At 46.0% G+C, this 27,276-nt stretch overlaps 1 protein-coding gene across 5 annotated transcripts in view; it reads left to right on the plus strand.

The window, feature by feature from the left end:
- The window catches only part of CHD2 (chromodomain helicase DNA binding protein 2), an 85,203-nt gene that overhangs the window by 54,229 nt on the left and 3,698 nt on the right, over nucleotides 1-27,276 (plus strand). For all 5 annotated transcript variants that reach the window (XM_045824718.1, XM_045824720.1, XM_045824715.1 and 2 more), the window contains 14 exons: nucleotides 2,585-2,755; nucleotides 3,682-3,857; nucleotides 4,986-5,027; nucleotides 5,805-5,944; nucleotides 8,721-8,859; nucleotides 9,061-9,211; nucleotides 10,345-10,467; nucleotides 11,667-11,795; nucleotides 12,693-12,833; nucleotides 14,461-14,595; nucleotides 18,091-18,269; nucleotides 20,199-20,298; nucleotides 22,124-22,337; nucleotides 25,064-25,310. In XM_045824718.1, the coding sequence (XP_045680674.1) occupies nucleotides 2,585-2,755; nucleotides 3,682-3,857; nucleotides 4,986-5,027; nucleotides 5,805-5,944; nucleotides 8,721-8,859; nucleotides 9,061-9,211; nucleotides 10,345-10,467; nucleotides 11,667-11,795; nucleotides 12,693-12,833; nucleotides 14,461-14,595; nucleotides 18,091-18,269; nucleotides 20,199-20,298; nucleotides 22,124-22,337; nucleotides 25,064-25,310 (2,087 nt within the window). The remainder of the gene's footprint in view (nucleotides 1-2,584; nucleotides 2,756-3,681; nucleotides 3,858-4,985; nucleotides 5,028-5,804; nucleotides 5,945-8,720; nucleotides 8,860-9,060; nucleotides 9,212-10,344; nucleotides 10,468-11,666; nucleotides 11,796-12,692; nucleotides 12,834-14,460; nucleotides 14,596-18,090; nucleotides 18,270-20,198; nucleotides 20,299-22,123; nucleotides 22,338-25,063; nucleotides 25,311-27,276) is intronic.

Below are 27,276 nucleotides of genomic sequence, written 5' to 3' on the forward strand. Positions count from 1 at the left end.
AATAAGATCAAGGACTGAATGCAGAAGCTGGGCACCAGCACTGAGTTGTAAACAACTAGTGAAGAGTAGAGTGAAGGTAATTTATATGACAGAAGGCTCAAGCAAGACAAGGTTTTCTAAAAACCTGTTACCATGTTTCTAGGTTGAGGAAGGGATTTGAGAGTAGGAGCTATTGAAGGTTCTCAGGGAAGAAGGAAAACTTGAGGACACGTTGCCTCAAGAGGAGACTGGAAGGTTTATAATCAAAGGCACAGATGAAGGAGTTGGCCTTTGAAAGAAAAATGAAAGTGCGCTTGAGGGAGAGACATGGGAGTTCCATTTGGCGAACTTAAGTACCAGCGAAATAAGTGAGGTGTTTGCTGAGAAGTGGAAAAGATTTGGGACAGCCATGGGTGGGGCCAGGGGTTACGGGGAGGAACTTGATAGGGAGTAGCGCTGAATTTAGAAAATAGGGCTTCAGTTGGAGCCGGTCACCTGGCTCGTATGACTTTCTCTGCCAGTCCTCGAGGTCAGAGAAACTGGATCGGTTGGCGATACCAGGGTGGTAGGAGATTGGCTCGGGAGGCGGAGGAGAGCCAAAGCGGCAAAGGCTTCCCAGTTTTAAGTGGGAACGTAGCTAAAGGATGGACCATGGCTTAGTTTCATGCCGGTTAGAGAAGCCAGGTACAGTGCAGTGATGGTTAAGTGTGGGAGACCCACTAGGATTGAGGGAGAAGCGGGTGCAGGGTTTGGAAGGAAGCAGTATGTAATGAGGTCAAGGTTGGCCACAGGTAGAAGTTGTCTCATGGAAGAACGGGGAGGAAGTGGATCAAAGAGCTCTGGTTTCAGAGTTCATGTGTCCGAGGGTGGAGATGAATTATTGGTGTTTCAGCTGTATTCCATTTCTGTGAGTACTGCTCCTTTCTCAACGAGGAGTTGCTCCTTTCTTAAACGGAAGTGATCTTTATGATGTGGCCTTGGTCAGAATGTTGTGTGAGTGTTGAGGTGTAAAAATTTCTGCATACTGCAGATTGATCAGAAGTCACATGACTGGTGATTCTTGCCTCCAGGGCCCTTTTGGCAATTACGTTTCAGCACCTGGTCAAGTGTTGTTATTGAAGGAGGAGTCTTTTCATTGCTTTTTCTGGAGTGCTTCACTGAGTCCATTTTTCCCAATAATCTTTTTGTTACCATTTTTTGACATGTTGGAAACACAGCAAGTGTTTTTTGAGATAAATAAGATCTCCATTTTCTTAAGTAATAATAACCAATACTTGTGAAGCTCTTTCTGTACTTTGAGCCCTGTTTTAAATGCTCCCCATATATTAACTCTTACAACAGTAGATGAATTATCTTCATTTACAGATGAGGAGACTATGACACAGAGGGGCTAAGTAGATTTTCTAAGGTCACACATACGTGGAGTTGGGACTACTTCTTAGGCAGGTGGTCTAGCCCTTACCCACCATGCCAGCTTTGAAAAAGTTCAATTCCCACCTGCATGAACCATAAACATAGGTATATGCAATATTGATATTTATAGCATTTGTTACCATTTTCATCGGGCTGTGTTAAGAGTCAGACCTAAAGTAATTACAGACAGTGCTTAATTTAAGAGATTGGTCAGATGGTTCCTTTTATATATAAAACAGAAATGTTAAATTTTTAATCTCAGAAATAACACCTCTTGTCCGTCATGGAATTTTAAAATCTGACTGTGAAGACCTTGACATCCATGTTCCAAGTTAGAGTTAATTTTGGCTGAAAGCCAAAGTTCTGACCACACTGTCAGTCCCGAGTGACTTTGAGGAATGGAAACTCGGACACCCCTCTTGCACAATACTTTGGTATAGTTGTAAAGTCCAGGTGGGAAGGAAGAGAAGGAGTGTGGAGCCCTGGCCTGGGGCTGTCCGCCGCGGCTCAGAGGCTGGCCAGAGCTGGTGCGCGTCTCTGTGTAGCCGGGTCTGAGACTGTATGAAAGGCATTTTTGAGCATGTGAGTTATTGCATAACTTCAGCCTCTGTATGTTTGATAAAAAGGAAGAAGGGAACTGGTTGGCTAGATGGTAGCTAGTGCTGTGAGTTATGCATTGCCTCCAGTGAGTTCTATTAAGTAGCAATTTATAATTTATAGAAGTGTAAGTTAATAATGGATTACTGTTAGGTAGTCTGACTAGATATAAAAGTTTTAGCTTGCATATTAGAAATTGTATGATTTAACAACGTATATTTCTTTTGTAATTGAATTTATTGGAGGGTAACATTGGTTACTAAAATTATATATGGGTTTCAGATGTACAGTTCTGTAATCATCTGTATTAACAGCATGTGTTTTAATAAAACTTTTATAAGGCAATTTATATCTTTATATCTGTTTCCCTACATTTTTGGTAAAATTGCTGATGAACTTGAGGATTTGGAAAGTTGATTTCTGGGGGGGATAAGGGAAAGATTAGTAGAAAATAGATTCTTTGATTATGTAATATCACAGGCCCCTGCCTTATTTTTCATAGCAACGTACTTAGCTTAAAAACACTGTGTGAGTTGGTGTTTTAGTAGATGGCATTTGGGGAACAGGGAAATGTCAGTTGTCTGTCTGTGTCTAGGTTGCCAATTTCGCCACCATGGAAGATGAGGAAGAGCTGGAAGAGCGTCCTCACAAGGACTGGGATGAGATCATTCCGGAGGAGCAAAGAAAGAGAGTTGAGGAGGAGGAGCGGCAGAAGGAGCTGGAAGAAATTTACATGTTGCCTCGAATTCGGAGTTCCACTAAAAAGGTGACCAAGTGAGATGAAAGATACGTCCCTACTCTTAGGCTCTGCCTGCTGCAGAAGGGCTGATTGTTCAAGGAAGGGGCCTTGCATTGCTGCCCAGACCCAGAGGGTTCTGGGGCAGGGTCTTGGGAACCCAGCAGAGGAACAGGGGACAGTGCCCAGGGCCTGGGAGCACCCCTGGGAGGCATTTCACTGCTGCACGTTACCTCTTTATGTACCAGCAGAACGGGTACTAAGCGCAGAGATTAGTTGGACAGAGTTTGCATTTTGCTGTTGGGATTAGAACCAGTAATCATAATAATTTGTTTCTCAGTGACAAACCTGTTTTTGCCTTTAGTGTTTGTTTCTGTCACCTGGTGTAAATACTTACAAAACATCATAGAACTGGACTTGTAAGCACCACCACAGGCCCTGTCAAATCTGATTTTTACAATGACATCGCAGTAGGCAGTTACTACCCAGTTTGTTGGAGATAAGAGACTTGAGTTTGTCTAAGATCTCAGTAAATAAGTATAAGGTAATGGCAGCTACTGTTTACTGAGTACTCACTATGTGCCAGGCATAAGCTAGTGCATTTACAGTTCCTGATTCATTTGATCTTTATTAAAACCCTGATTGTAGATGCTATACTCCCCATTTTACAAATAGCAAGCAAAGACACAGAGAAGTAACTTGTCCAAAGAAGTCAACGTAAACCTACAGTCCAAGTACTTTTATTCTGGTTTACTTCTTGGGACGGAGAATTCGCACTTCTCTGGAAGCGTGACGTCCCAGTCAGGTCTTCATTGCATGGCATCTGCCTCCTTATTTCTCAATGAAAATGTCTGATGCGATGGGAGCTTTGCGTCCCGAAGAATCACGAGAGTCTGGTCTTAGTGTTTAGACCTCTCAGACCTGGCATGTGCTCCAATGCGACTTTGCCCTTCCAGGCTCAGACAAATGACAGTGACTCTGATGCTGAGTCCAAGAGGCAGGCCCAGAGGTCCTCTGCCTCTGAGAGTGAGACGGATGACTCCGATGATGACAAGAAGCCAAAGCGCAGAGGGCGCCCCCGGAGTGTGCGGAAGGACCTTGTAGAGGGATTTACGGACGCAGAGATCCGCAGGTTGGTGGAGGCCCCCCTTCACTTGGCCTTGGTGGGAAGGGCACACCTTCAGCTGGGGGCTGATTGGACCCCTGACGCTCCGGGAAGGGCAGGAGAGACAGCCGTGCACTGGTCCAGAGGTGCTTCTCCATCTCAGTGTTATTTTGAAGTAAATCCTAAATGTCATATTATTTCAGATGTAAAATGTTTCAGTGTATATATCAAGGAGGAATGAAGACTTGAGGACTAATCCCCAGGTTCACTTTCATGTGTCATACTTTCCTAATCCCTGTATCCACACTGTCCCTTTCTTAGTGTTTCTTAGCTATTGTTACGTTTATTCCCACTTTCTTCACTCACCATGCCCTGTTTCCAGTTTTTTCCCCATAATATCTCTTCTGATTCTGTCACCTAGTTGAGTGGTTGGCATGTCAGGCCACAGCGAGGCCCTTGGTGTGTTGTCACATCTTGCTTTTCATTGGCAGTGCTGGTTAGTTGCAGGGAGGGCAGCAGATGGGCAGACCGTGTGGTTTAGGGCAGAGACCTGTGGAAAGGCAGGTTGGAGTTTTGGTTGGAGGTAAGGTTGGGCAGGAGTCAGCACAGTTTCCAAAAGAATTTTGCCTAAGAAGCTTTAAGTCATGTATTTATTTTACTTTGTCTCATTCCCCAAAATATTTGAGGCAGTCCTAAAAATCTCATAGTTGTATCATGGACTGGAAAATACTGAAAAATATCGCAGTATGGAATTGAAAGTAACAGCAGTGGACTGCACTGACCAGCTATTTGGGGATTTTTATCTCCAGAGCTGTGGTGATTGAAGGATGTACCAAATGAACATATACCTTCTAAAATGGGTACCATCAGAGTTAAATCACTGTCCTCAGTTAGGTCCCTAAGCAGTTTCACCATCAGTCATGAGAATAGAGCGGCTCTTGAGTTTGAACAGACTGCCAGCACGCAGCATTTTAAGTTGGCCATCTGCGGAGGCATTCGGCGCCCATTCATTCAGGGCCTGCTGCAAGGACTGGGCCCAGTGTGTTTTTGACAGTTTACGTGGCGCACTGGTATATATATTATAACACCGGATATGTTTGCATTCGTGTAGCCCAAGTCTCTCTTTTTAATGAGCTTTTTTGCTCATCTCTTTAGGTTCATCAAGGCATATAAGAAGTTTGGTCTCCCCCTTGAACGGTAAGCTTAGTAATAGTTCTTTATCTGCCTCTCTTTTATTTTTTATTTTTTTTAAGATTTTATTTATTTTTATTTTTAGAGAGGGAAGGGAGGGGGAGAGAGAGAGAGAGAAACATCAATGTGCAGTTGCTGGGGGCTGTGGCCTGCAACCCAGGCATGTTCCCTGACTGGGAATCGAACCTGCGACACTTTGGTTTGCAGCCCGAGCTCAGTGCCCTGAGCTACGCCAGCCAGGGCCTGCCTCTCTTTTATTTATAGCAGGAGTTTTTTGTTTTGTTTTGGGGTGTTCTTTTGATACTATTTCCATTTAAGGTCTGGCACCTTTTGACAGCCTAATTTTTAGGCAGTGTATCCATTGACATGCTGCATATGACTTAAAGATCAAAAACGTTGTAGAAGTAACTGTACTTTGCTGCTGGGAACAGTGTGATGAATGAAAGAGGCTGGAGAAAGGAAAGTGGGCACAACAGAAGCAGACTGGTGCCACACTGTTCGCAGGCACTACCCTGCTGCCTTTATCGGACGGCCCATTTAGTTAGCGGATTGCTGAATCCCTGCCTTTTGAAATTGGACTATTCCAAGGCACAATTCTTTATGATGGAAAAGGAGTCCTTTAGCCCTCAGTCAGTGCCGCAGGCTTCTTGTCGATTAAGGAATGTAGGGAAATACGAATGTAGAATGCAGGACCAAGCTTACATGAGACCCAGGGGTGTTTCATGTGACAGCAGAAGAGTGGGCACAGGGCCTTGAAGTATCCCTGTGTTTGTGTGTCCTCAGGCTGGAGTGCATAGCACGCGATGCTGAGCTAGTTGATAAGTCAGTGGCGGATCTGAAGCGCCTGGGCGAACTGATTCACAACAGCTGTGTGTCGGCAATGCAGGAGTATGAAGAGCAGCTCAAAGAAAACGCCAGCGAGGGTAAGTCAGTGGGCCGGCCTCAGTGCGCCTCCCCTGCCTGGCACTGTGGGCTGGCGTTGCCGCTGCCGGGCGGCATTTCTTAGAGCAGCAGACTTGCACCCTATGTGTCCCCGTGTGGGTCTTTGAGGTGTGTGTTTTCTCCTGCCTTTCTGTGAGTTCGGTGCTCTAGGATTCCTAAAGATTCACTTGCAAGTGAAGTTGATTTGCAGAAGGTGCGGAGTAATGAACAGGACAGATGGTTTCTTTTTATGTTGTTATGGAAAGTTTGAATTGGTTTGATGGAAATGGGTAAAGCTGAGCAGACTCACCTGTATTTTGGGTGTAAACGAGGACTTACCACAAGTATCAGTAATTATCTTGGATGTACCTGCACATTTTTTTGTTGTGACAGATTTCAAGGGTTTAGAAAATCAGTTGGAGTAAAATATCGGATGAGTATCGTACACGTTTTGTCACACTGAGATTTTCATAGCACTAGAATTCATTGTAATGAATTTGACCTGTAGTTTGTTCTCTTGCACGCCAACCAGTGTCCCCGCTGGGCCTCCTACCTCAGGTGTGGGGCTTGTGAACAGAGAGCTCTGACGTCCTCTTGGCTAACGGACCCTCACAGTCGAACCTCAGGCAGAGCGGCTTGGGTGTTGCCACTCTGGTTCACTGGACCGTGCTTTATGTATGCCAGTTCCCCCCTTCTTTGTTGGCGCTTCGCTCCTCACCAGAGGCTTTGTCAGCTGTGGTTAGTGGTCTGTCCTGGGAGGCAGCCAGCTTGCTTGGAATCTTGCCTCCACCATCTCTTAGCTGGAAGAGCTGAGACAGGTACGGGTGGTGGCTTCTCATGGTCTCATTTGGAAAATGGTATTTTGGTACCTGCCTCAGAGAGTTGGGTGATTACTTGAGTAATCCCGTACATGGAAAGTACTTACCTCGTTTAGTCTGTGGCCTGCGGAATTAGCTATCATCATTAAATAAAGGAGTATTTGTGCTTTGAGATATTTTCTTCAAAGGTATTATTGAAGTAAGAGATTTCTAAATATCTTAAATATAGTGAACATTTTTTTAGATGTAATTCATTCATTCATTCCTTCTCTCCCTCCCTCCCTTGAAAGGTTTGGACCATGATCCAAATATGTGCTTTCATAGCACCAAGAAAGCATCCAAAAGTAAACCTGCAGTTCGCAGTGTTTTTCTACTCCCCAGATTTTATAAGTAACTCACTGTGATTTTTGCCCCCTTGTGCCTGTGTGATTTCATTTACTTTTATAGTTCTGATACACTTGGAGTTTTTCCTGGTATTTCCAGTTTTGTTTTATTTCTTCTATTCAGTATATGTCTGCTATATTCATTAAAAATGGACCATCATTTCTCCACTGCCTGATTTTTTTTTAACAGCTTCATAGACTGTTAGGGACATACAATTTTAGTGTCCTGTTAATGGACATTCAGCTTTTGATCTGTTGCTTCACAGCATTGTGGTAAATAATCCTGTTGTATGTATTCCATTTTGTACCATCTTGTCCTACCAGCATTGAGTAAGAATGTCTGTTTTCTCTTAGTCTCATCAGTGTAATATTTTCACATTTTTTCTTTTTCCCAACCCGATAGGGTAAACCTAGCATGTGTATACATTTAATTTGCATTTCTGTTATGACAAGTGAGGTTGAGTATTTTTCATATGTTCAGGAGCCTCTTGAATTTCCTTTTTTGTAAATTGTGTCTTTATTATTTGTTTATTTTTTAAAAATATTTTTAAAAAGATTTTATTTATTTATTTTCAGAGAGGGAAGGGAGGGAGAAAGAGAGAAAGAAACATCAATGTGCGGTTGCTGGGGGCCGTGGCCTGCAACCTAGGCATGTGCCCTGGCTGGGAATGGAACCTGCGATGCTTTGGTTCACAGCCTGCGCTCAATCCACTGAGCTACGCCAGCCAGGGCGTCTATTTTTTATTGTCTAGGAAGCTGAGACCCAGAGAGGTCAATAACTAACGGTGAAAGGGGAGAAGGGGTAGTTTATGCAGATTGGGGAATAAATTCCAGATTCCTGATTTTCAGCCGACTTGACCACTTGACCACTTTCTGTCCCAGCTCCCGTGAGTGTTGTCTTGAATGGCATTTGCAAGTGACAGTCTGGTGGATTGCAAAAGAATCCCTAAATAATCGTTTGCAATTGTTGTGCCATTTCACTGACTTGCGTGTTTTTAAAAAAATGAGATCTTTTCTCACACTCTGAGCTATCCCTGTCACAGACAAGTGTTGTCCTCTTGGATTGCAACTTGGACTCTGGTTGGAGTACTGGGTTTTATTTTTACTTCGAGGATTATTTTAATTTGAAACAAGGGTTACGGTAACCTTTCCATGACATCTTTCATTCATTTTAGAGGTGTTACATATTAGCTTGACCTCATACTTTTTTAGTAGAGATCATTTTTAAAACTTAAAAAAAAATTTGTGAATGGTGGAATAGTTAGAATAACAAAAGAAAAATCTTTAGCACTAATTTCTTCAGAATCTTCTTTTGCTAATTTTGTTAATTTTAAAACAAGTATAAAACAGATAGGAAGATTAAAATATAATTATAAATATCAAAATCTTTAAAAAGCTGAATTGTTTTGAGGTTATTTTACAAATATTAATTGAGGCTTTTTTTTTTGCTTTATAGGTTGTATCTTTGATTAACAGTAAGACAGAGATTGAGGAATAAGCATTCAGGATTTGGTTCATGTTTTCTGTGGAACTTCAGCCAATTCTTATTTATCTAATGTGAAATTGGCCTTCTTTAGGGAAAGGACCAGGAAAAAAGAGAGGTCCAACAATCAAGATATCCGGGGTTCAGGTGAATGTGAAATCCATTCTCCAGCATGAAGAAGAGTTTGAGATGCTGCATAAGTCTATCCCTGCGGACCCTGAAGAAAAAAAAAAGTGAGTGTTATACGTACTTATGCAGGGAGTGCTTGTGCCGTAGCAGATAGACTGGGGGTTACAGTTAACGTGTGCTCACGTGGTGTGTTCGCCGCCTTCTCTTTAACGCGGCAGAAAACTTTTGTCTGTTTCCATTAGTGTTTATCTCCAAATCAGACAGGCCCCTCCTCTGACGTCCTCCTGTTTTTGGAATCCCCGTAGGTACTGCTTAACCTGTCGAGTCAAAGCTGCCCATTTCGATGTGGAGTGGGGAGTGGAGGACGATTCTCGCCTCCTGCTGGGGATTTATGAGCATGGCTATGGAAACTGGGAGCTGATTAAAACAGATCCAGAGCTCAAGTTAACTGACAAAGTAAGGAACTGTGTGATGCTGGAGATTTCTAGAAGATTCGTTGCGTAATATTTTTATATGTCTTTTTAACTATTTTCTGAGGGGGGCGGGGATCAACTTAGAAATTAGTACAAAGCAAATTCCTGGGATTTCTTTATCCTTGGGAACGTTACCATCTTCAGTGGACTGTGACACTGTGTCATAGGTGAAGATGATAGTCAGGTAAAATTCTTGGGAAATTACAGGAGAAATCTTAAAATTCTGATTTTTATTATAGGTCAGTCTCATTGCAACAAATACCAGGGTAAGATTATTAACAATAAAAGCGTCCCTCGGCCGTTCTTGTTGGCCCTTTGTTGGCAACTGCATTTGAAACGACCGATTTTCTGTTCTCTACGCAAAGAAAGAACGAGCCACCTTGGTGTTTTTTGTAATGGATTTAAACATTGGCCGTACTTCTCCCACAAAATCGAGCCTCCCACCCTATCCGTTGCAAGCGGGCTACCAGGTAGCAAGGCCGTGCTCAGAGCTGTAAGCAGGGAAAGCTGACTGGCTCAAACTTCAGTAGGATGCACTCCACGTGGTGCTCCTGGCAGGGCTTTTCCTGGCACGTCAAACAATGCTCATCCCACGTGCAATGTCCTAGAGAGGGTGACAGCACCCTGCCATAAGCGCTGAGACCAAATCCGTTCCGGCCTGAGAGGCCCAGCTGTAGTAGCAGGGACAGATCTTGTCCTGGCATAGCTCAGTGCTCTCCGGCAATGCTCTAAGAAGCATTTTCAATCTAAAATGAAGCTTTAACCTAGCTCCAGGGATTCCCTGCTCCTGGAAGGAGGAAATCACGACGGCTGGGATGTTCTAGCAGATGAAGCCAACAAGCCCCTCCTACCTGAGTTGTTCTACCCTGTTAACAGCACAGGTAGGAGCCAGTGGGAGAGCTGGATTTCTCCATCCCATTTTGTAAAACGAGAACGGCTCATAAGGGATTTTCAGTGACTGGGAGCCATGGACATGAGATAGGATCTGAGGCTGTATCTGTATTTTGGGTGGTTGGGGAGGGAAAGGACTGCTCAGTTCTTCTTGTCTCTGTTTATCCTGATGCACTAACCGGGACATGGGTGGTGGCGGGTGCTTCTCTTCCTTTCCTGTTGAAGATTCTGCCGGTGGAGACAGATAAAAAGCCTCAGGGGAAGCAGCTACAGACCCGAGTGGACTATTTGCTGAAGCTGCTCAGGAAGAGCCTGGAGAAGAAGGGGGCCGTGTCCGGCGGGGAAGAGGTGAGTGAGTGCGGCTGCCCCCTGGTGTTCTTCGGTGATCTGAGGCTCCAGCCCTGCAGGTTGGGGAGGAGGGATGCCTGCTGCGGCCCCCACCCAGAGTGGCAGCTTCTCGTAGTCAGGTGCTGCTTCTGAGGTTCAAGCAGTGGTGGTTAGTTGGTAGTAGAAGTGTTCGTTTTAATTACTGACCCAGACACCTTGGTATCTTTCTTACCAGGTTGTCTCAAAATAGTCCTCATCACTCTCAGTGTCACTTGGTCCAGACATACTGTTGCATTTTCTTATGCCGCTTCCCGAGTTTTGGAACATAGTTCCAGTAACTGTCTGAACACCACTGGGTTTGCCTGTTTTCACAGCTCACTCTGGGCTACTTGTAATAGTGGGGCGGGGGAAAACAGGTAATGGGAATCCACAGTTAATCAGAAGGAGGACTTCAGTATGTTTGCCTTACCTGCTCAGTGACAAATCCCAAGTGAGTTGCCAGTGAACTCATCTGAGCTGTGTCTCATTTTATTTCCCCAACTTTTCATTTCGATTCAGACCTAGAAAGATGGCTGTCACAGCTAGAAGATACAAGTTACATCTGGTCCTCGCAGCCTTTTTGTATGTTCCTTAAGTCCTCTTAGACCTGTGCCATTCATATGAATATCCCTGTACAGGGGAAGAAAGTTACCCTAATTTCACACCTTGTTTTTTTCACATAGTAGTATCACATAAGTGGTATCATTCTCCAGATAATATGTTGAGCGTATACTCTCAGTGATGCTCTAGATACAGATCCGGCACGTTTATACTTACATTAGGTTTGACTAAGTAGATAAACACCTTTCCCTTATTTTTAGATGAAGCATGCTTTTGGGTTTGTTTTTTTTGGGGGGTTGGGTGGGGGGGTTGCTATTGTTTTATATATATAACCTTTATTTGTATTTTTGTATATAAGGTGATTTTCCTTCATTTGAATTTCACCTTTAGGATGAATTCCAAAAAGTGGAGTCGGCAGGTCCGAGGCCCCCAGTGTTTTCACGCGGGGCAGGCCATGCGTGAGGCCTGCAGTCCTCCGCCTCAGGCGTATCGGTCACACGCCTTTGAGTTTCCTTGTCAGGATATACGGCTGCTGCTGCTTCACGAGTCCCTGTGTTATTTGGCCAAGCTTTTAAGGGTCTGGATTTGTCGTTTAATCATCATTTTCCCTCTCTTCCCAGGCCAAGTTAAAGAAGCGGAAGCCTCGAGTGAAGAAGGAGAACAAAGCTCCCAGGCTGAAAGATGAGCAAGGGGTTGACTTTTCCTCTCCTAGACACTCAGATAACCCGTCAGAGGAGGGGGAAGTAAAGGTATGGGCCATACTCCCCAGTTGAGAGCTATTCTTTAAGCTACACTTACTGAGCCAATTTGTATAAAACCGTTGAAAATACGTTTGGCGTACATGTGCATTAGATAAAATAGAATATGTATGTCTTTGCTTAACCTGAGAGGAGTGTAGTTGTTCATTTAAGTCAGCAGTTGCACATTCACAGATAGTGGACGTTAACAAAGAGAGCCAAGGATGTTTCAGTGCTGAGTAGCAGTGGACACTCAGCCTCGTTGGGACCGACAGGGAGTGGTGGGGACACCACCAGGGAGCTCATGTCCAGGGACAGCCACCATGCAGTTCAGTTTGTTGTTGGGCCAGACAGAACTTACCTGCGGGTCAGGCTTGGCCAGCACCTGCCAGTGTGTGCCCTCTGGTCTAGGCAACGTGGAAAATACACTAGCATCGTTCAGTGGGTTTCAGCGAGTGAGTTTGGGGTTTTTTTTGTTGTTGTTGTTACTCTTCGAGTGTAACTGTGCTTCGAGATGAGCTCCAAGAGGCTCGGCAGTGGGTGCAGGAATAGCCTGGATTTGAGCCGTGTGAACATGAATTCAGATACCAGCCATCTCACCAGTTACTCACTAGCTGACAGCTGTCTACCCTCCAGTGTTCAGTTCTTCTGTTTGTGAAATGGGCATGACAGTACCTGTGTTGAAGGGTCGCTGGGCGGAAGAGGAGGTGTAAGCGAAGCCTCTGCTGGCTGAACTGGTCATTACCAGAGTTTAGAACTGGGTACTGGCTTTAGGGCTGTCTGCTGGAAAACACGCTACTATGTGTAGATGCGGTGAGGAGCCACTGGGGGCAGTGTTGCCTTCTCCAGAGTGTGGATGAGTCAATGCAGAGTTGGTGGCCATTGCTCATAGCCTTGTTTGTCTTCTAGGACGATGGCTTAGAAAAAAGTCCAATGAAAAAGAAACAGAAGAAGAAAGAGAACAAGGAGAACAAGGAGAAACAAATGAGTTCTAGGAAAGACAAAGATGGGGACAAGGAAAGGAAGAAGTCGAAAGATAAGAAAGAGAAGGTACCTGTGTCATTCTACTTCCTGAGAGGCCCGCGGTCTCTGACATTCCCTTCCGGGGCTTAGAAATAGGTCGGGGTGTTGAGGGCCCCGAAGTCATCGTATCTTGGGTGCATCCAAGAAGGAAGGAGGGGCTGTCAGAGGGAGGCTGCGCCTCTCCCCGTAGAGAGAAGGGCGTGTGCAAGTTTGAGCTCTTCTTCCACATAGAAGGCCTTTACCTACAAATGTCGTACATATGTCAGAGGGGATGTTTGGGTGAGGTAGGACAGGTGGGAGAAACCGGCATTTGCAGGTAACTGCTTGAGCTGTGTTCTCAGATTCATGATAGAGGAGCACAGTCCACAGATGAGTTTGAATATTTTGAAGGCTTTAGGATTCAAACCAAATACCATCAAGAGTTAAGCTTTTGGAATAGAATTGGGTAAAAAGTTCTATTATACAACCTTCCCTTCATGGTTCTGTTCCAAACCACAGGATTGTGGTACAGTGGTTTATGTATGCTTACCGACTTCTAATGAAAGTATTTTGTAATTAGTCCCTAATCACCGTTAAAACACACAAATAACCACTCTTAACTCTTCCATGTAGTTGTAACTTGAGTAGATTTCTTGCTGGGTACCTCTGGATCTCTTGTCTTAAGCACATGAGAACAAATATAAAATAAATATCAGACCAGACTGTTTGAGAATCTTTTTCTCCCCACTTAGCAATATGTCACAAAACAACTTTCCAAGTGAATAATGCATGTTAAAATAATTTTTCTTAATAGAAAAAATTCTGTATGGTTATAACAGCCTGGAAGCAGCTTATATCTCTCTGATTGAAGTTGTTTCCAAAATCTAATATCATAAACCGTCCTGTGACCGCTGTCTTTATGGTTTTATCTTCCACAGAGGTACCTTTTTTAAAAAATGAAATATTTCAAAAATAAAAGAATAAAGATTGATTTAACAAACATCCATCTATCCACTACCCGGATATTATAGCTCCCTTTACTACATATATAATCACAAAGCATAGTATTGTTTTACGTTTTTAGATATTCATAGATGCAGCAATTTTTAATAAATGTATCTATATTTACTTATATCTCCACCCTTCTGTAAACTTTTATGGAGAAATTAGATTTATCAGTTTGGATTTATGCAGATTTGAATCACTGAGAATATTTTTGTTAATAAAAAACTTTTTAGATCAAAGTTGTATAGTCATTTATCAGCTGTTAATAAAAGCTGCTAAATGATACCATACTAGATCTCTGCCAATTTATACTCGTAACCTCTTGATGGTGTCTTTGTGCATTTTATGGATGAGGGAACAAGCCAAAATAGCACTAAATGAATCTAAAGGTTAACTTTAGATGATGTGTACCAAATTTAGATGAAATGTACCAAATTTTAACTAAAGTTAGAATTGGTACATTTAGAGACAGAAATGGGCGTGATGTATGATGAAGCTGTGAACCGTGTAAGTGTGGCTCCGTGATGTCCCAGAGGACTTTATGTTACCTTTTTCACAAACGGAGGGCATCATATTCACCTGCTGGAGTGATGGGACGCAGACAGGAAGTCCGAATTGCAAGGCAGGATGGCACAAGTGACAATGACTCCTTGTAACTCTTTTTTAAAAGCCTAAAGGTGGTGATGCCAAATCTTCGAGTAAATCAAAGCGATCTCAGGGTCCTGTCCATATTACAGCAGGAAGTGAACCTGTCCCCATTGGCGAGGATGAGGAGGATGATCTGGACCAGGAGACATTCAGCATAGTAAGTCCTGACATGGAGGGATGCCAGCGCCTGCAGCCCCAGTCCTTGATGTGGCTCTGCCTTTCGTAGGCCCCGCCACACAGCCGTGGTCAGTCTTAGCCTCCGCACGTCACTTTGGAAACTCAGCTTCTAAGAGCGAAAGCCCTGAGCTTTGGAAAAGGCTGGTAGGAAGATCTTCATACTGCACTGCTAGTGAGAAAGAACATTAGGGACCGAAGGCCATGTCGTGTGCTTCTGGTCCGGAAGCGCTGCAAGGGCCCTTCGTAGCGTGTGGAGAATGGGAGTGTCCACTGAGCTGACCCTCGTTGAATGCTCTCTGTGTGCAGCCCCTGGAGCTACCATGGTGAACAGAGAACTGTTTCTGTCATTGTAGACGTTGCGTTTGAGCAGGGGGTAGTCAGGTCACCACGCAGCTCGTGTGTGTGCTGCTGTCACGGCGCAGTGGAGGAGGAAGACCGGATTCTACGAAGGTCTGTGAGGAGGGGATTTGACCCAGTCGGGATGTCAGGAGGGCGCGTTTAAGGAAGGGATGTTTGCATTGGATGCTCAAGGAAGAGGGAAAGGTAACAGGACAGGAGGGAGGGGAAGACCGTGCCCAGGCACGACAGTGGCACACATGAAGGCCATGTGGCGGGACCCAGCATTGGTATTGCGGTTGCAGAGGCCACTGTGGCTGGACTGGTGAGAGAAAGGGGACAACATGACTTAAGACAGGGCTGGGGTCCTGGCTGAGTTAGCTAGAGCAGCAGTGGAGGGGGCATACCCTACGTGCTTCCTCCTTGCGGGGGGCCTGAGCTAAGACATGGCCTCGGATACTCGCTGTCTCCTTGCGGACAGGGACAGCGCTGGGGAGGCTGTGCACGGACCAGGCCTTGTGTGGATGGGGCGCACGCCGGGCGTCCTCAGGGTTCTGATTGCCTCCCGCAGCTCCTGTGTGTGTGTTACTGCGCTGCACCTGACGATTCCCTTCCCTGCCTCTCTCGTGGTCTCTTCCTTGCCCCCAGTTTTCACAAGTTACAGTTCACTTGAACAGTTAATTCTGTCTCAGAGAAAGTGATCTTCCAAATCTCAAAGTATTCCTGCGCTGTGTCAGTAGAGGATCGAATTTTGACCTTATCCCTGTAAAGTGGTCTTTCCTGTCTTTCCTCTTTCCTCTGTGTTCCCCAAACCCATGGTGTGTGTATATACATACACGTATTTTTTTAGTACTTACCTCATTTTTCTTCATTCTCTGTGCTCTTCAGCCTGTGATCTCTCTCAGGGCAAATTCTCTTTCTGTACGTGGAAATGCTAGTAGGATGTCAATAAATGAGTAAATTAATGCTATTTTAGACAATGCTTTTACATATGGCAGCATTTACTCATTTTTATATTATGAAATCTTTATAAATACAGAGAAGTTTTAGGAATGTAATACCCCTTGATACGGTGCCATGAAACTCAGTCAAATCTGCATGCTTTCAAAGCTCAGAATGTAAAGTGGAAGCCCATGCTGTTCCCCCCGCTGAACTCGCGCATTTCCGTTGTCAGGTCCCCAGAAGTGACCATGAGTCACTCGTTATTCTCGTGGGTGATGTTAGAGTTTCACTCCTTAGGTCTCTAAAGACAATAATAATGCTGCTCTCATAAGCAGCCAGGTATTGTCTGCATGCTTTATGTGTGCTTTCTGCACAGTAACCCTATGATGAAGGTCACTACCTCAGTACTACATATTAAAAAATAAGGCGAAGAGAATTGAGGAGCTCGTCCTATGTCCCAGGCAGTTTGGCGAGAGAGTCTGTCTGGGTTCTGGCAGTGACCCCTGAGTTGCGGAGGATTGCAGGACTTGCATCGTCCTGCTGTGTCATGGTCGAGTCATGGTCACATCGTGAGCCTGCCTGAGTCACGGTGCCAGACACTCAGTGGCTCACAACCATGTCCGGCAGGTCTGAGAAATTTGTTCACATTATTCTGTGATAATTTCCTCCTAAGTTCTTAGTTGTATCTTTATGGGACTTCTGTTTTTGGGTAATGGACTCTGAAAGTGGTCTCTTACGTTAGCTATTTTTTCATTTTTCGATTTCTGCTTCTTAAACTCTCTTCTTGGGGGATCCTCTCAACTTTATCTCCCAGTTTTTCTTTTGAGGTTTTTGTTTCTTTTACATGTTTTACTGCCAGCATTCCCCTCCCTGTGGTTCTCTGAATGTTTTCATACTTCTCTTTGTTTTCCAACATTAATGTGAGATACTTTTTCAGATGGCTTGGTAATCAATCCTCAGTTGTCTCTTCTTTTTAATTTGGCCACTGTTGTTCATGTTAGACACTCTAATGGCTCAGTAGTCCTCGGTGGTCTGCTCGTATTTGCGAGTGGGGTGGGACTCGGACTGGGAGTTCTGAGCATGTGGGCGGGGCTTGGTGGACTGAGAGTGTTCGCTCCGGGGTGATCTGGCTGCGCAGCTTCCCTGGGAAGTGTCCAGTGGGTAGTCAGCATCGTTTGGTTCTTCCTCTTGGGTGGTCAGGTTTTACGGAGAAATCTCCCAGTCCCCTGACTGGAGAGTGGAGGCCTGGCTTTCTTCCTTCTGGAGTCTGAGAGCGGCGTAAGGTTGGGCCGTGGCTTGTCTAGTTCGCCTGTGTTTGTCTGATTCTGTCCTCTGTGTGGGAACGCCGCCCCTCCGCTCTGCTCGCGCAGCCCAGTCCAGAGGCCTTTCTCTTGCCCTCTCAGAGCACGCGTTTCCTCGTCTCGTCTCCGGCTGGCCCGGGTCGGAGACCTGGGTGTCTGTTAGGAGTCTGAGTGTCAGTTACTCTTGGGCTGTCTTTGAAAAACCAGTCCTTATTTTGAGCCCTCGCCCTAATTTCTAGAGACAGAGCTTTGGGGGAAATTTGCCATGTACCTCAGGCAGTTCTCAGCTCTCATATTATTTCCCTTGTGCCAGTATTTTGTTGCTGATTTCTCTTTCATTTTTACTTTGTGGGCTTATTTCTTTTTTTTTAAGACAATCCCTTTATTATTGTTATGTCAGGGTTGGGGAGGAGAGAAACAGATTCTTATGTTCAGTTCACCATCTTTGTCTGCAAGCCCCTCCCTGAGTTTCTTATAAGTCTAAAGAACTTGTAAATCAATTAAAAAAAACTTGCAAATAATTTATCTGCCATTTTAGCTGTTTGTGGTGGGAGGTTTTCAGGCTAGGTCTGTAATTTTGCTTCTCATTTGATCTTCATGAAGGCCTTGTGGGATTATCAGGCCCCTCTGGCAGAGGAGGAAACAGCAGCATTTTCAGAGGCCAAGTAAGGCGTCCACAGTCATTGCTCTAAGTGGTGGTGGTGGGACTTGCACTTCAGGTGTTTCTGACTCTGATACTGGTACTCGTTCCACTGGCTTAACCCACCTCCCCCAGCGATCACAGGGCACGGGGGTGGGCCGTGTGTTCTCTGGGAGTTCAGGGCACAGAACGCAGGGGAGGAGGACACGTCTCTGCGGCAGGCGCTTTATGTCTCTCCCCTCTTGACCTGTTCCAGTGTAAGGAGAGGATGAGGCCTGTGAAGAAGGCACTGAAACAGCTGGACAAACCCGACAAGGGGCTCAGCGTGCAGGAGCAGCTGGAGCACACCCGGAACTGCTTGCTGAAGATCGGGGATCGCATCGCCGAGTGCCTTAAAGCTTACTCCGACCAGGAGCACATCAAACTGTGGAGGAGGTAACCCATGGGGGCTCTGGCTGCCCACTTTGGTTTGAGAGAGAGAGAGAGAGAGAGTAGGAGGGAGAATTGTTTTTGTCTTTATGACACATCCATGTAATGAAACAGTTTTTCCCCTGACAAAAGCCATCTGTGGCAACATACCTGCAAGGCTTGAATTTTACTTTCCTGAAACAGGCCGTTCCACTGAGACCAGTCTTCTGAGTGGGTTGGGTGACGTCATTAATTTATGCGAGAAAGACGGTGAGGCTGGGTTTGCTAGCCTGTTCTCAGAAGAGACTCAGCCTTTAAGTGAAGGCATGGAAATCATCTAGTTATACTGCTTTACCCGTCTGAAGCTGATACTCAGATATAGTGACTAGTTTGTTAGCTCTCGACTACACAGGAGAGGAAACAAGTTAAAGTCACAGGGCTGTGATAATTAAATAACTCTAGCAATATTTTAGATTAATTCAGTTAATGTACAACTTTAATTTGTAAGGCATCATGACTTACATATTCATTTATATATTTACTTCTGATATTTTAAGAAAATACAATAAATTTCTCAAAGATAATTACAGCATTAATTTCTTTCCACAGTCCACAGTGACTTTGACCTCATATACTTCATGGTTAATATAATTGTTATCTTCATGTCATATGTCCAGTATCAGTGGATTAGTTTCAGAGTGAAAATGGTTTTAATTAAAACCTGCCATGATGCCATCCATACCATGCTTCACACTCAAATTTTTTTAAGTTTTAAAATGTCACTCTTCTCCTTTACACTGTTACCAACTTCCCAAGCTTAGCCATCTGGCTTTCTTTTAACTGGACTTCATCACTATTGGAAGATGATAAAAGGCCATGCTAGCACACGGCTCCATAAGTTGGGCTTTCTCCTGTGCACCGGGGCCTGTCTGAGTGTAAGTGCACCAGGCGCTGTGTCCTGGCTGTCAGTATTCACAGGAAAGTTCTTGCTCGCTCCTGAGAAACTCTGCACTGTGAAGCAGTGACTGCGAGACCAAGTGTAGCAGGAGTTCCCGGAAGCAAAGCGCATGCCAAAGAGGAGTCGGGAGGCGGGTCTTTTGAGAGGCAGGCAGGTGCGCTTGAACTGGTCACAGAAAAGTGGAGTGGACTTAGATGAAGAGCATTCTCAGGCTGCAGCAAGGGCCCAAAGTGGGCCGGCCAGGCAGGGGACTGGGAGGTTTTTAGGATGTAAAGGCAGTTAAGATGGGGAAGTCCTATTAGAGCAGTCCTTAGAAAGGAAGGCAGACGGCTTTCTCCGTGGCGGAGCAGGTGTGCGAGTTAGGGAGCCAGCCCCGTGTTCTGCGAGGAGCTGAGCACAGTGGGGTGGGACTGCTCTAGAAAGAGCGTGAGGGTGTGAGGCTCCCTCTCCTGCTCCCCGAGAGGGACTGCGTCTCCGAGTTTACACCCATTTGATCAGGCACTCCCCTGCCGATAGGAATGCTGTGTGCTGGGCTGCAGGCAGTGCCCTTGGAGGGGAGGAGTGCCTTAGGGTTTTAGGGAAGGAACGAGAGAGGCCTTGTTGACCTCTGGAAGGAAAGAACGGGCAGCCATGCGGACATACCCAGCTGTATCTGGGAGGGGGGGTCCTGGTGGACTGTGTGGCGGAGGCCAGAAACACGGACGGCAGAGGCAGGCTCGGACTGGAGTCCCAGGTGCCAGTGCGACAGATAGATTTGAGCTCTGAGAGGGAGCCCTGGTCTCCGGAGCCCAGTCAGATCCCATTGAGAGTAGCAAGGAAAGGTGTGTGACGACTGAGGCACAGGCCTGAAAGAGTATTTCTTTCTGTAACTTGATTTCTACACCTGGAGAGATTGCACAGGAAAGTTCAGTAGCTTGCCATCAATCAAAAAAGAATAAAAAGTAACTTTTTATTTTCTACTGTTTACCAGAACTGTGGTTTTTGGGTTTTGTTTATAGGAACCTATGGATCTTTGTTTCCAAGTTTACAGAATTCGATGCTCGAAAATTGCATAAGTTATACAAGATGGCTCATAAGAAAAGATCTCAAGAAGAAGAGGTAGGTAAAATACAAATTTAATTTTAGTTCATTCAAATAAAAACCAGTTCCATAGGAAAATTCCTTGATTGCTGTTTTCCCTGGGGAGGGGATCGTAGGATCACGGGACGGTGGTGTTAGAGGGGTCGGTGGGTCTCCTCCTGACTGTGTGGACGAAGGCATAAGACCCAGAGGGGTGCAGGAGCCCACCCCGGCCACCCTGCCTTGTCCTGTGCGCCTTTTCTTTATATTAGCTGTGCAGCTTCCCAGCACGCACCACTAGCTAACCGTACATGAACGGATGGGAAAATAGCCAGTACGTTGATTGGCTATTTCCAACGGTGTTGAAGTTCTGATAAGGGGTTGTTTTTCTCTGTTACTCTGTCCTGGGATCATTTATTCACCAGGCCTTTTTCCGATGCACATGTCTGTTGTCACTTACAAATATGGCTCTTGACAGGTGACAGGATTGTGGGCAGAAAATCTTTTTTTCTGTTCTTTTCTGGGTCTTGTGAACTTCTGGCTTCTGTACTGAGGGTCCCAACTGCTCATGTGAAGGGGCAGACAGGAGTGGGTGCCCAGAAGCTGCCCCCCCCCCCCCCACTTTGGTGTAGGGGGTGGTGCAAGGCCAGTGTTCCTTGTGCAGACAGGTCCATTTGCAGACGTGCTGACATGGCATGCGGGCCCAACCCACATTAGCCATTAGGGCCCGTCTAGGAGCATTTACTACCAGCTGTAGTAATGCAGCAGCTCTGGGAAGGCAGGACTTTTATGTCTCTTGGCCTCTGCTGTATCTGCGGCACCTGGAACAATGCCAGCATAGGGCAGGTGCTCAGAAGGACGTGTCGCATGAGCGTGCCCCGTGCCCAGTGCTGAGGCAAGGCAGCACTGCTTCGGGCTGTGGAGCAGTGCCCTGATGTTACTAACGTTCTCACTCACGTGGAAGAACGTGATGTGTGATTTTGCAGTAAAGCAGCAGTGATAAACTAGCACTGCTGAACGGTAGTGTAAATTTGAAGCGTTATGAGAAGTCTTTGAATGGGTAGTCGGGAGAGGCCCGAGGAAGGAGTGGTGGAACGGTTGGGAAGGAGTGCGAGCTGGGATGAGCGTTGCAGGTTGGACACGGGGAGCGAAGGGCTTCCGCGGGGTGGGCGTCCGGAGGTGGTGCGAGCTGAGCAACAACAGCAGTGGCCCCGCTCGTGGGGTCTACATGCATGTCCGCAGGACGGCTCAGTGAGACTTACCCACGACTGAAACGTGGGCCTCCCGTCCAAGAACTTAGTTTAAGGAGATAACCGAGGATGTAAGCATGTTTGTAGTGGAAATAACTCGAATGTTCAGCAGTGAGAACTAGATTCAATGAATCATGATATATCCACATTGAGTATTACTCACTCTTCAATATAATATTGTAGAAATAAGTATTCACATGAGATTTTCATGTTAAGTGAAAATACCAAATATTATTTTTGTTTAATATACATATATTTTAAAAAACAGAAAAATGGCTTAGGGAGAACACATGGACCAAATTAGACCAGTTGGGGCTGTCTGGTTTAGTTAGCCTCAGAAAGTGGGTGGTCCTGGTTTTATGGGGAAGGGGTGTCACTGAGAGCACTGACCGCCTGGGCACCTGTTCCAGCCCCGTGTGATTACAGGTGCCCATCGGCGGAGCTGGCCTAGTGGGGCAGGGCAGCAGGTGGTGCGCTGAGCGTGCTTTGCAAAGAAGGTAGTAAATGCCAGGTCAGAAGCCAAGCGGGAACTGTTTGAAGGTGATGATCTGTATACCGTTCTTGGGATTTCAGCCTGGGACCTTGAGAGTCTCTGGTTTCCTTTCACTCTCTAGGAGCAAAAGAAGAAAGATGATGTGATTGGTGGTAAGAAGCCATTTCGGCCCGAGGCCTCAGGGTCAAGCCGGGATTCGGTGATGTCTCAGTCCCACACCCCGCATGGCTTGCACCCCCAGAAGTCTCACCTACCTGCCTCCCACGGGCCGCAGATGCACGGACACCCGAGAGACAACTACGGTCATCCCAACAAGAGACACTTCAGTAACGCAGGTGGGTCGTGACGTGGGCTGGGGAACAGAGCTAACGACAGAAGGGTCATTTTATTTTCCAGAGACAGCACCTGGACCTCTGTGCTGTATTCTCAGCCATCACGTTGTTGTCCTCTGGTGTTCAGAGTGAGATAAAACATGAAATAAAAGCATGTCCTTTTAACTTAAAGAAGAACATAGCCCCCATACACAAAAGACAAATGATAGGCTTAGGGGAACAATCTGTATTATATGTCATAGTTAAATGATCAAAATTGTCAACACTGAAGGACTGTTAATATTGAAAGAGCCCTTGTAAGTTAATAACAAAAGGACAACCAAGTAGAAAAATGGAGTAATTTCTTTTTAGTGTTCAGCGGTGACAGGTAGTAAAGGCATCAGCGGCAGTACGTTTCTGGCGTACTGTAAGTCGAGGGTGTCCTCTAGTGTGCACAAATGCCGATAACTTAGGGAGTTTCCACCGTTGCATAATGGGCAATGTTCAGCTTAGGCTTAAAAAATAAATCTGGTAAACTGGGTCTTCATTGTTTGCTTAAAAAAGAAAATTTAAAGAAACAACTGGGCAAAAGCTAGAATCAGGGCATGCATACAGAGGAGGAAATCTGACGGCTGGTGTGACATGGTGGCTAGCTGGGTCCTCAGCCTCTCGCCCAAGCTCCAGAGCCACGGCGCGCCCCTCCCCCGCCCCCCGAGGCTGCAGCAGCCAGCCCGTCCCTGGTCGGGCTTTTCTGCTCCTTGGAATCACACTCCTCCTGGTCCTGATTGGTCTGGCTGCTCCTTGATGTCTTGAAACGTTCTTTTTTGTTTGTCTGCCCTTTCTTAATGTTCTTGGCAGTGCGTAATTTCTGCTGCAAGCTCCTCTAAACTGCTTGGAAGCAGAAGTCTGATGTCTCCTAATATTAAAAATCAAGTAGTTCCAAATGAGTCGATCCCCATTTTATTGGGGGGCGGGGGGGAGGAATGAGTGTGCAGGGTGGTTGGGAAAGGTTCCTGTGTGCTCAGATCTGCTTGTATTAGTTGTGCCGGTTTTTTCCTGGGATTGGGCTGGTTTTGTGTTATTCCTGTGATGTCACAGATTTTATATTCTGATCCTTTGAAAGAACTCTTCTTATTAAGCTAACTGTAGTCTTTTATTTAAACCCTGGATTCCTCATCCATCTCCTTAATAGCTCGGTGCTCCTAACCGGTGACCTCCCTCGCAGAGGGCTCCAGAAGAAAGAGCAGCACTGTGTGGCTTCTCGGGAAGGCAGTGCGACTTGGCCGGGGCTCCGAGCATCTGCGCTCCACCACAGGCCTTGACACCCCGTTTGAAATCGGACTTTCCGTTTGGTTTGAACCGCCTTCAAGTGCTCCTTTCACATTGTGGAGGTGTCTCATTTTGTTGTTGTTTGTCAATTCTTAGGGAGAAGTGTCCCAGCTTCTTACTTCTTGGTCCTCTGACCCGATCCTCCCTGGATCAGCAGTGAGTTTAGGCCACTGGCTGACCGTACATGGTTTTAATGGTGTAAATGTCTAAGCTGCATAGTTTCCTTGATGGTGTTATTCTTTGGTTCTGTAGAAAAATGCTAGGAGACCAGCAGAATGAGTGGAGACGTTTATTTGGTGGCATGTCTGTGGTCTTCACATCGTTGTAGAGAGAAGATTGGATTCCCTGTGAGCCCACATAGTTCCTTCTGGGTCAGTTTCTGTGCTGCTTTCCGAAGGCCGCTGTAACAAACTACCACACACCGGTGACTTAAAACAACAGAAATTCATTCTCCCCTAGTCTGCGGGCCAGAATCCGAAATCAGGATGTCACCAGGTTGGTTCCTTCCGGAGGAACTGAGCGGGGGATGTGTTCCCTGCCTCTGTCCGGGCCCATAGCGGCTGCCAGCCACTCTGGGCGTTCTGGACTCAGGGCCGCGTCGCTCTAGTCTCTGACTCCAAATCCGCGTGGCGTCCTTCCGCGTGTCTCTGTCTCAGGTGTCCCTGGGCCTTTCTCTCAAAAGCATGTCTCATTGGCTCGAGGGCCCTGAATCCATGGGTTCTGAGTGGACACCTCACTATAGCCTCCATTCCTGGACTTCTGTGTCTTCACTACTTTTTTTGATTGAAATAAGCATGATTCTTCTCTGCAGGGGGACATGGAGGCTGAAGAAGCTAAAACAAATTTTACTTTAGCCTCTCCCCGTGAGAGTTTGAGTGCTCACCCAGTTCCAAAGTTGGAGGGAGCATTTCTACCCTCCTTTTTTTTTTTTTTTTTTTTTAGGTATGTGCAAGGGAAGAATAACAGAACCAGTGAGTATAGTTTGGAATAATTTTCAGAGACCAGGCACTAGCTTATGGTACTAGCAGGTAAAGAAACTTCAGATGTGTAAATAGAGGTTATTACCTTGCACCTGTGAATTTCTGTAGTGCTGTTTTCTGAATTAGTGTTCAGCTTTTTGAGTGGCATCTCATTTTAATGGTCTACCCCCAGTTTGGAAGGTGTAAACAGGTAGAAAATAAAACACAGTAACTATTAAGATTTCAGAAGGAGAAAGGTAATGAATTTTCTTTTGCCTTAAAATGTGGGGGAAAGACTCTCAGGACTCATTAGTGGTATATTACCAGCAGCGAGAAGACCAAAAAGGAGGAAATTTAATGTCTGTCTATAACACATGCTAGCCTTTCAGTTTAAACTTCAGTGGAAGTGGAACGCAGTCGATCCTTCCAGCCACGAGGTGACCGCTCTTTCTCCTCCCACAGATCGAGGGGACTGGCAGAGGGAAAGGAAGTTCAACTACGGTGGTGGCAACAACAACCCGCCGTGGGGAAGTGACAGGCACCATCAGTACGAGCAGCACTGGTACAAGGACCACCATTATGGGGACCGGCGACACATGGACAGCCACCGGTCTGGGAGCTACCGACCCAACAACCTGTCCAGAAAGAGACCCTATGACCAGTACAGCAGCGATCGAGACCACCGGGGGCACAGAGACTACTATGACAGGTGTGCGGCAGGCCCTGGGGCACCAGGAGCTGTCTGTTGTGGGGAAGAGACCAGCGGCAGATGCATTAGTGTAGTTGTCAGATGCAGTGAGCGGATAATGCATTCGTCTCAGCATGTGCCCAGACAGGGTCCAAGTTTGAGCAAACGCTTGGCCGTCGCGGCATCTTCGCTGTGTTGTGGAGGAATCGTGATGTAGGCAGCTGACACTGTGCTGATCGGATGGTTAGTAGTAGGGATGTCTGAGGTCTTTTGAGGGCTGAGGAGGAGGTGAGGCTGGCGATTGTTGATTTGGGCCCTGAGGAGCAAGCTCAGCAGGGAGCTGGATTAGGCATCATGGGCCCAGGTCAAGGATAGGCAGCCAGGAAGGACACCCAGAAGGTTAACACATCTGCAGAGCTCTGAACTGCTCTCTGTGTAGAACTCTCTTTGGCATCCATCCTGCGAACTCCAGCTGCCCCGGTTCTGTTTCTGCCCCGGGCTCTCAGGTCGGGAAGTCCGCTGGGTTCTGGGTCCCCCTTCCCTGTGCGGAGGTCTGGACACTCTGCAGGCTGTGCCGGCCGCTAGCCAGGCCCATGTCAGTAGTTTCCCGTCCCTCAGGAATCACTGCTGTTTGTAGCGTCCGTCTGACATGATGTCCTGAAAACCTCTATTGCGTATGTTTTGTCTCGGGTGGTTTCAGGCAGGAGGGTAAACCTTGTCTCTGTTCCTCTGTCTTGACTGGGACCTGAAGTCACCATCCATCTTTGTCTTTCTCTCTTTTTACTGAGGTGAAATTCACATAGCACGAATTAATTATTTTAAAATGAACTGTCCAGTGACATTTAATACATTCACAGTGTTGTACAACCACCACCTTTGTCAAGTTCAAAACCCTTTCATCGCCCAGAGAGAACCCTGTGGCCATTAGCAGTCACTCCCCATTCTGCCTTGTCCCCAGCTCCCAGCAATTCCCAGTGTGTAATGTTTTTGTGGACTAATTCATTCTGCATATTTTGCATAAATGGAATCACAAAAAAACTCACCTCTGGGGACTGCCTTCTTTGAATACTTGGCATGACGTTTTAAAGGCCCATCCACACTGTAGCGTACATGTGACTTCATTTCTTTTTATGGCTGAAGAATATTCTTTTGTGTACGTATATGCTGCCTTTTATTTCTCCATTCACCCATTGGTGGGCATCTGGGTGGTTGGTGCCTTTTGGCTGTTGTGCAGAGTGCTGCTGCAAGCCTAGGGGTGGGACTGTTAGTCGTACAGTGCTCGTGTGTTTAACTTTTCAGGAACCACCTAACTTTTTTCCACAGAGGCTGAACCGTGTTACATTCCTACCAGCGACGTAGAGAGTTGCAGTTTTCCCACGTCTTTGCCAACACTAATTTCCTGGTTTTACTAATGTAGCCGTCCTACTGAGTGTGAAGGGGTATCTCATTGCGGTTGGATCTTCATCTCTTTCTAGCGGTGAATGTTCATTCAGGATGTCCAGCATCTCTCCATGTGCTCAGTGGCCATCTGTATACCTTCCTTGGAAAGCTGTTTACTGAAGTCTTCGCCCAGTTTTGAATTGGATTGTTTGTCTTGTCAGTGACTTGTAGCAGTTTTCTTTTACTAGGACAACAAGCAGTTTCCCATGGCCCTAAGTAAAAGATTGAACATTCTTTGCATTGAGCCAATTTTTTAAAATAATTAACCCTTCGCCTACTATTAAATATTTAGGTCAGTTGTGGCTTTTGCTCTTGCTAGTAAGTTAGGGAACAATTTCTGCAGCTCTCTTTCTCCGGGGCTGGGTCAAGGACTGTGAAAGTGTGTGCAGATGTTGCTAGTTCTGCAGGGAGTGTGAGTGTCCCAGGGCATCAGTGATTCCAGTGTGTGCTTGTTCCATTGCAGCTTTGATGGGGCTTATGTCATTTCAAAGGACGTGTTTTGCCAATAAGTATAAAATAGCCTTTTGTAATTTTGTTTTGGTTTTGA

The sequence above is a fragment of the Phyllostomus hastatus genome, unplaced genomic scaffold (genome assembly GCF_019186645.2).
Source record: "Phyllostomus hastatus isolate PE091 unplaced genomic scaffold, TTU_PhHast_1.1 phas_scaffold_555, whole genome shotgun sequence".
Classification (NCBI taxonomy): Eukaryota; Metazoa; Chordata; class Mammalia; order Chiroptera; family Phyllostomidae; genus Phyllostomus; species Phyllostomus hastatus.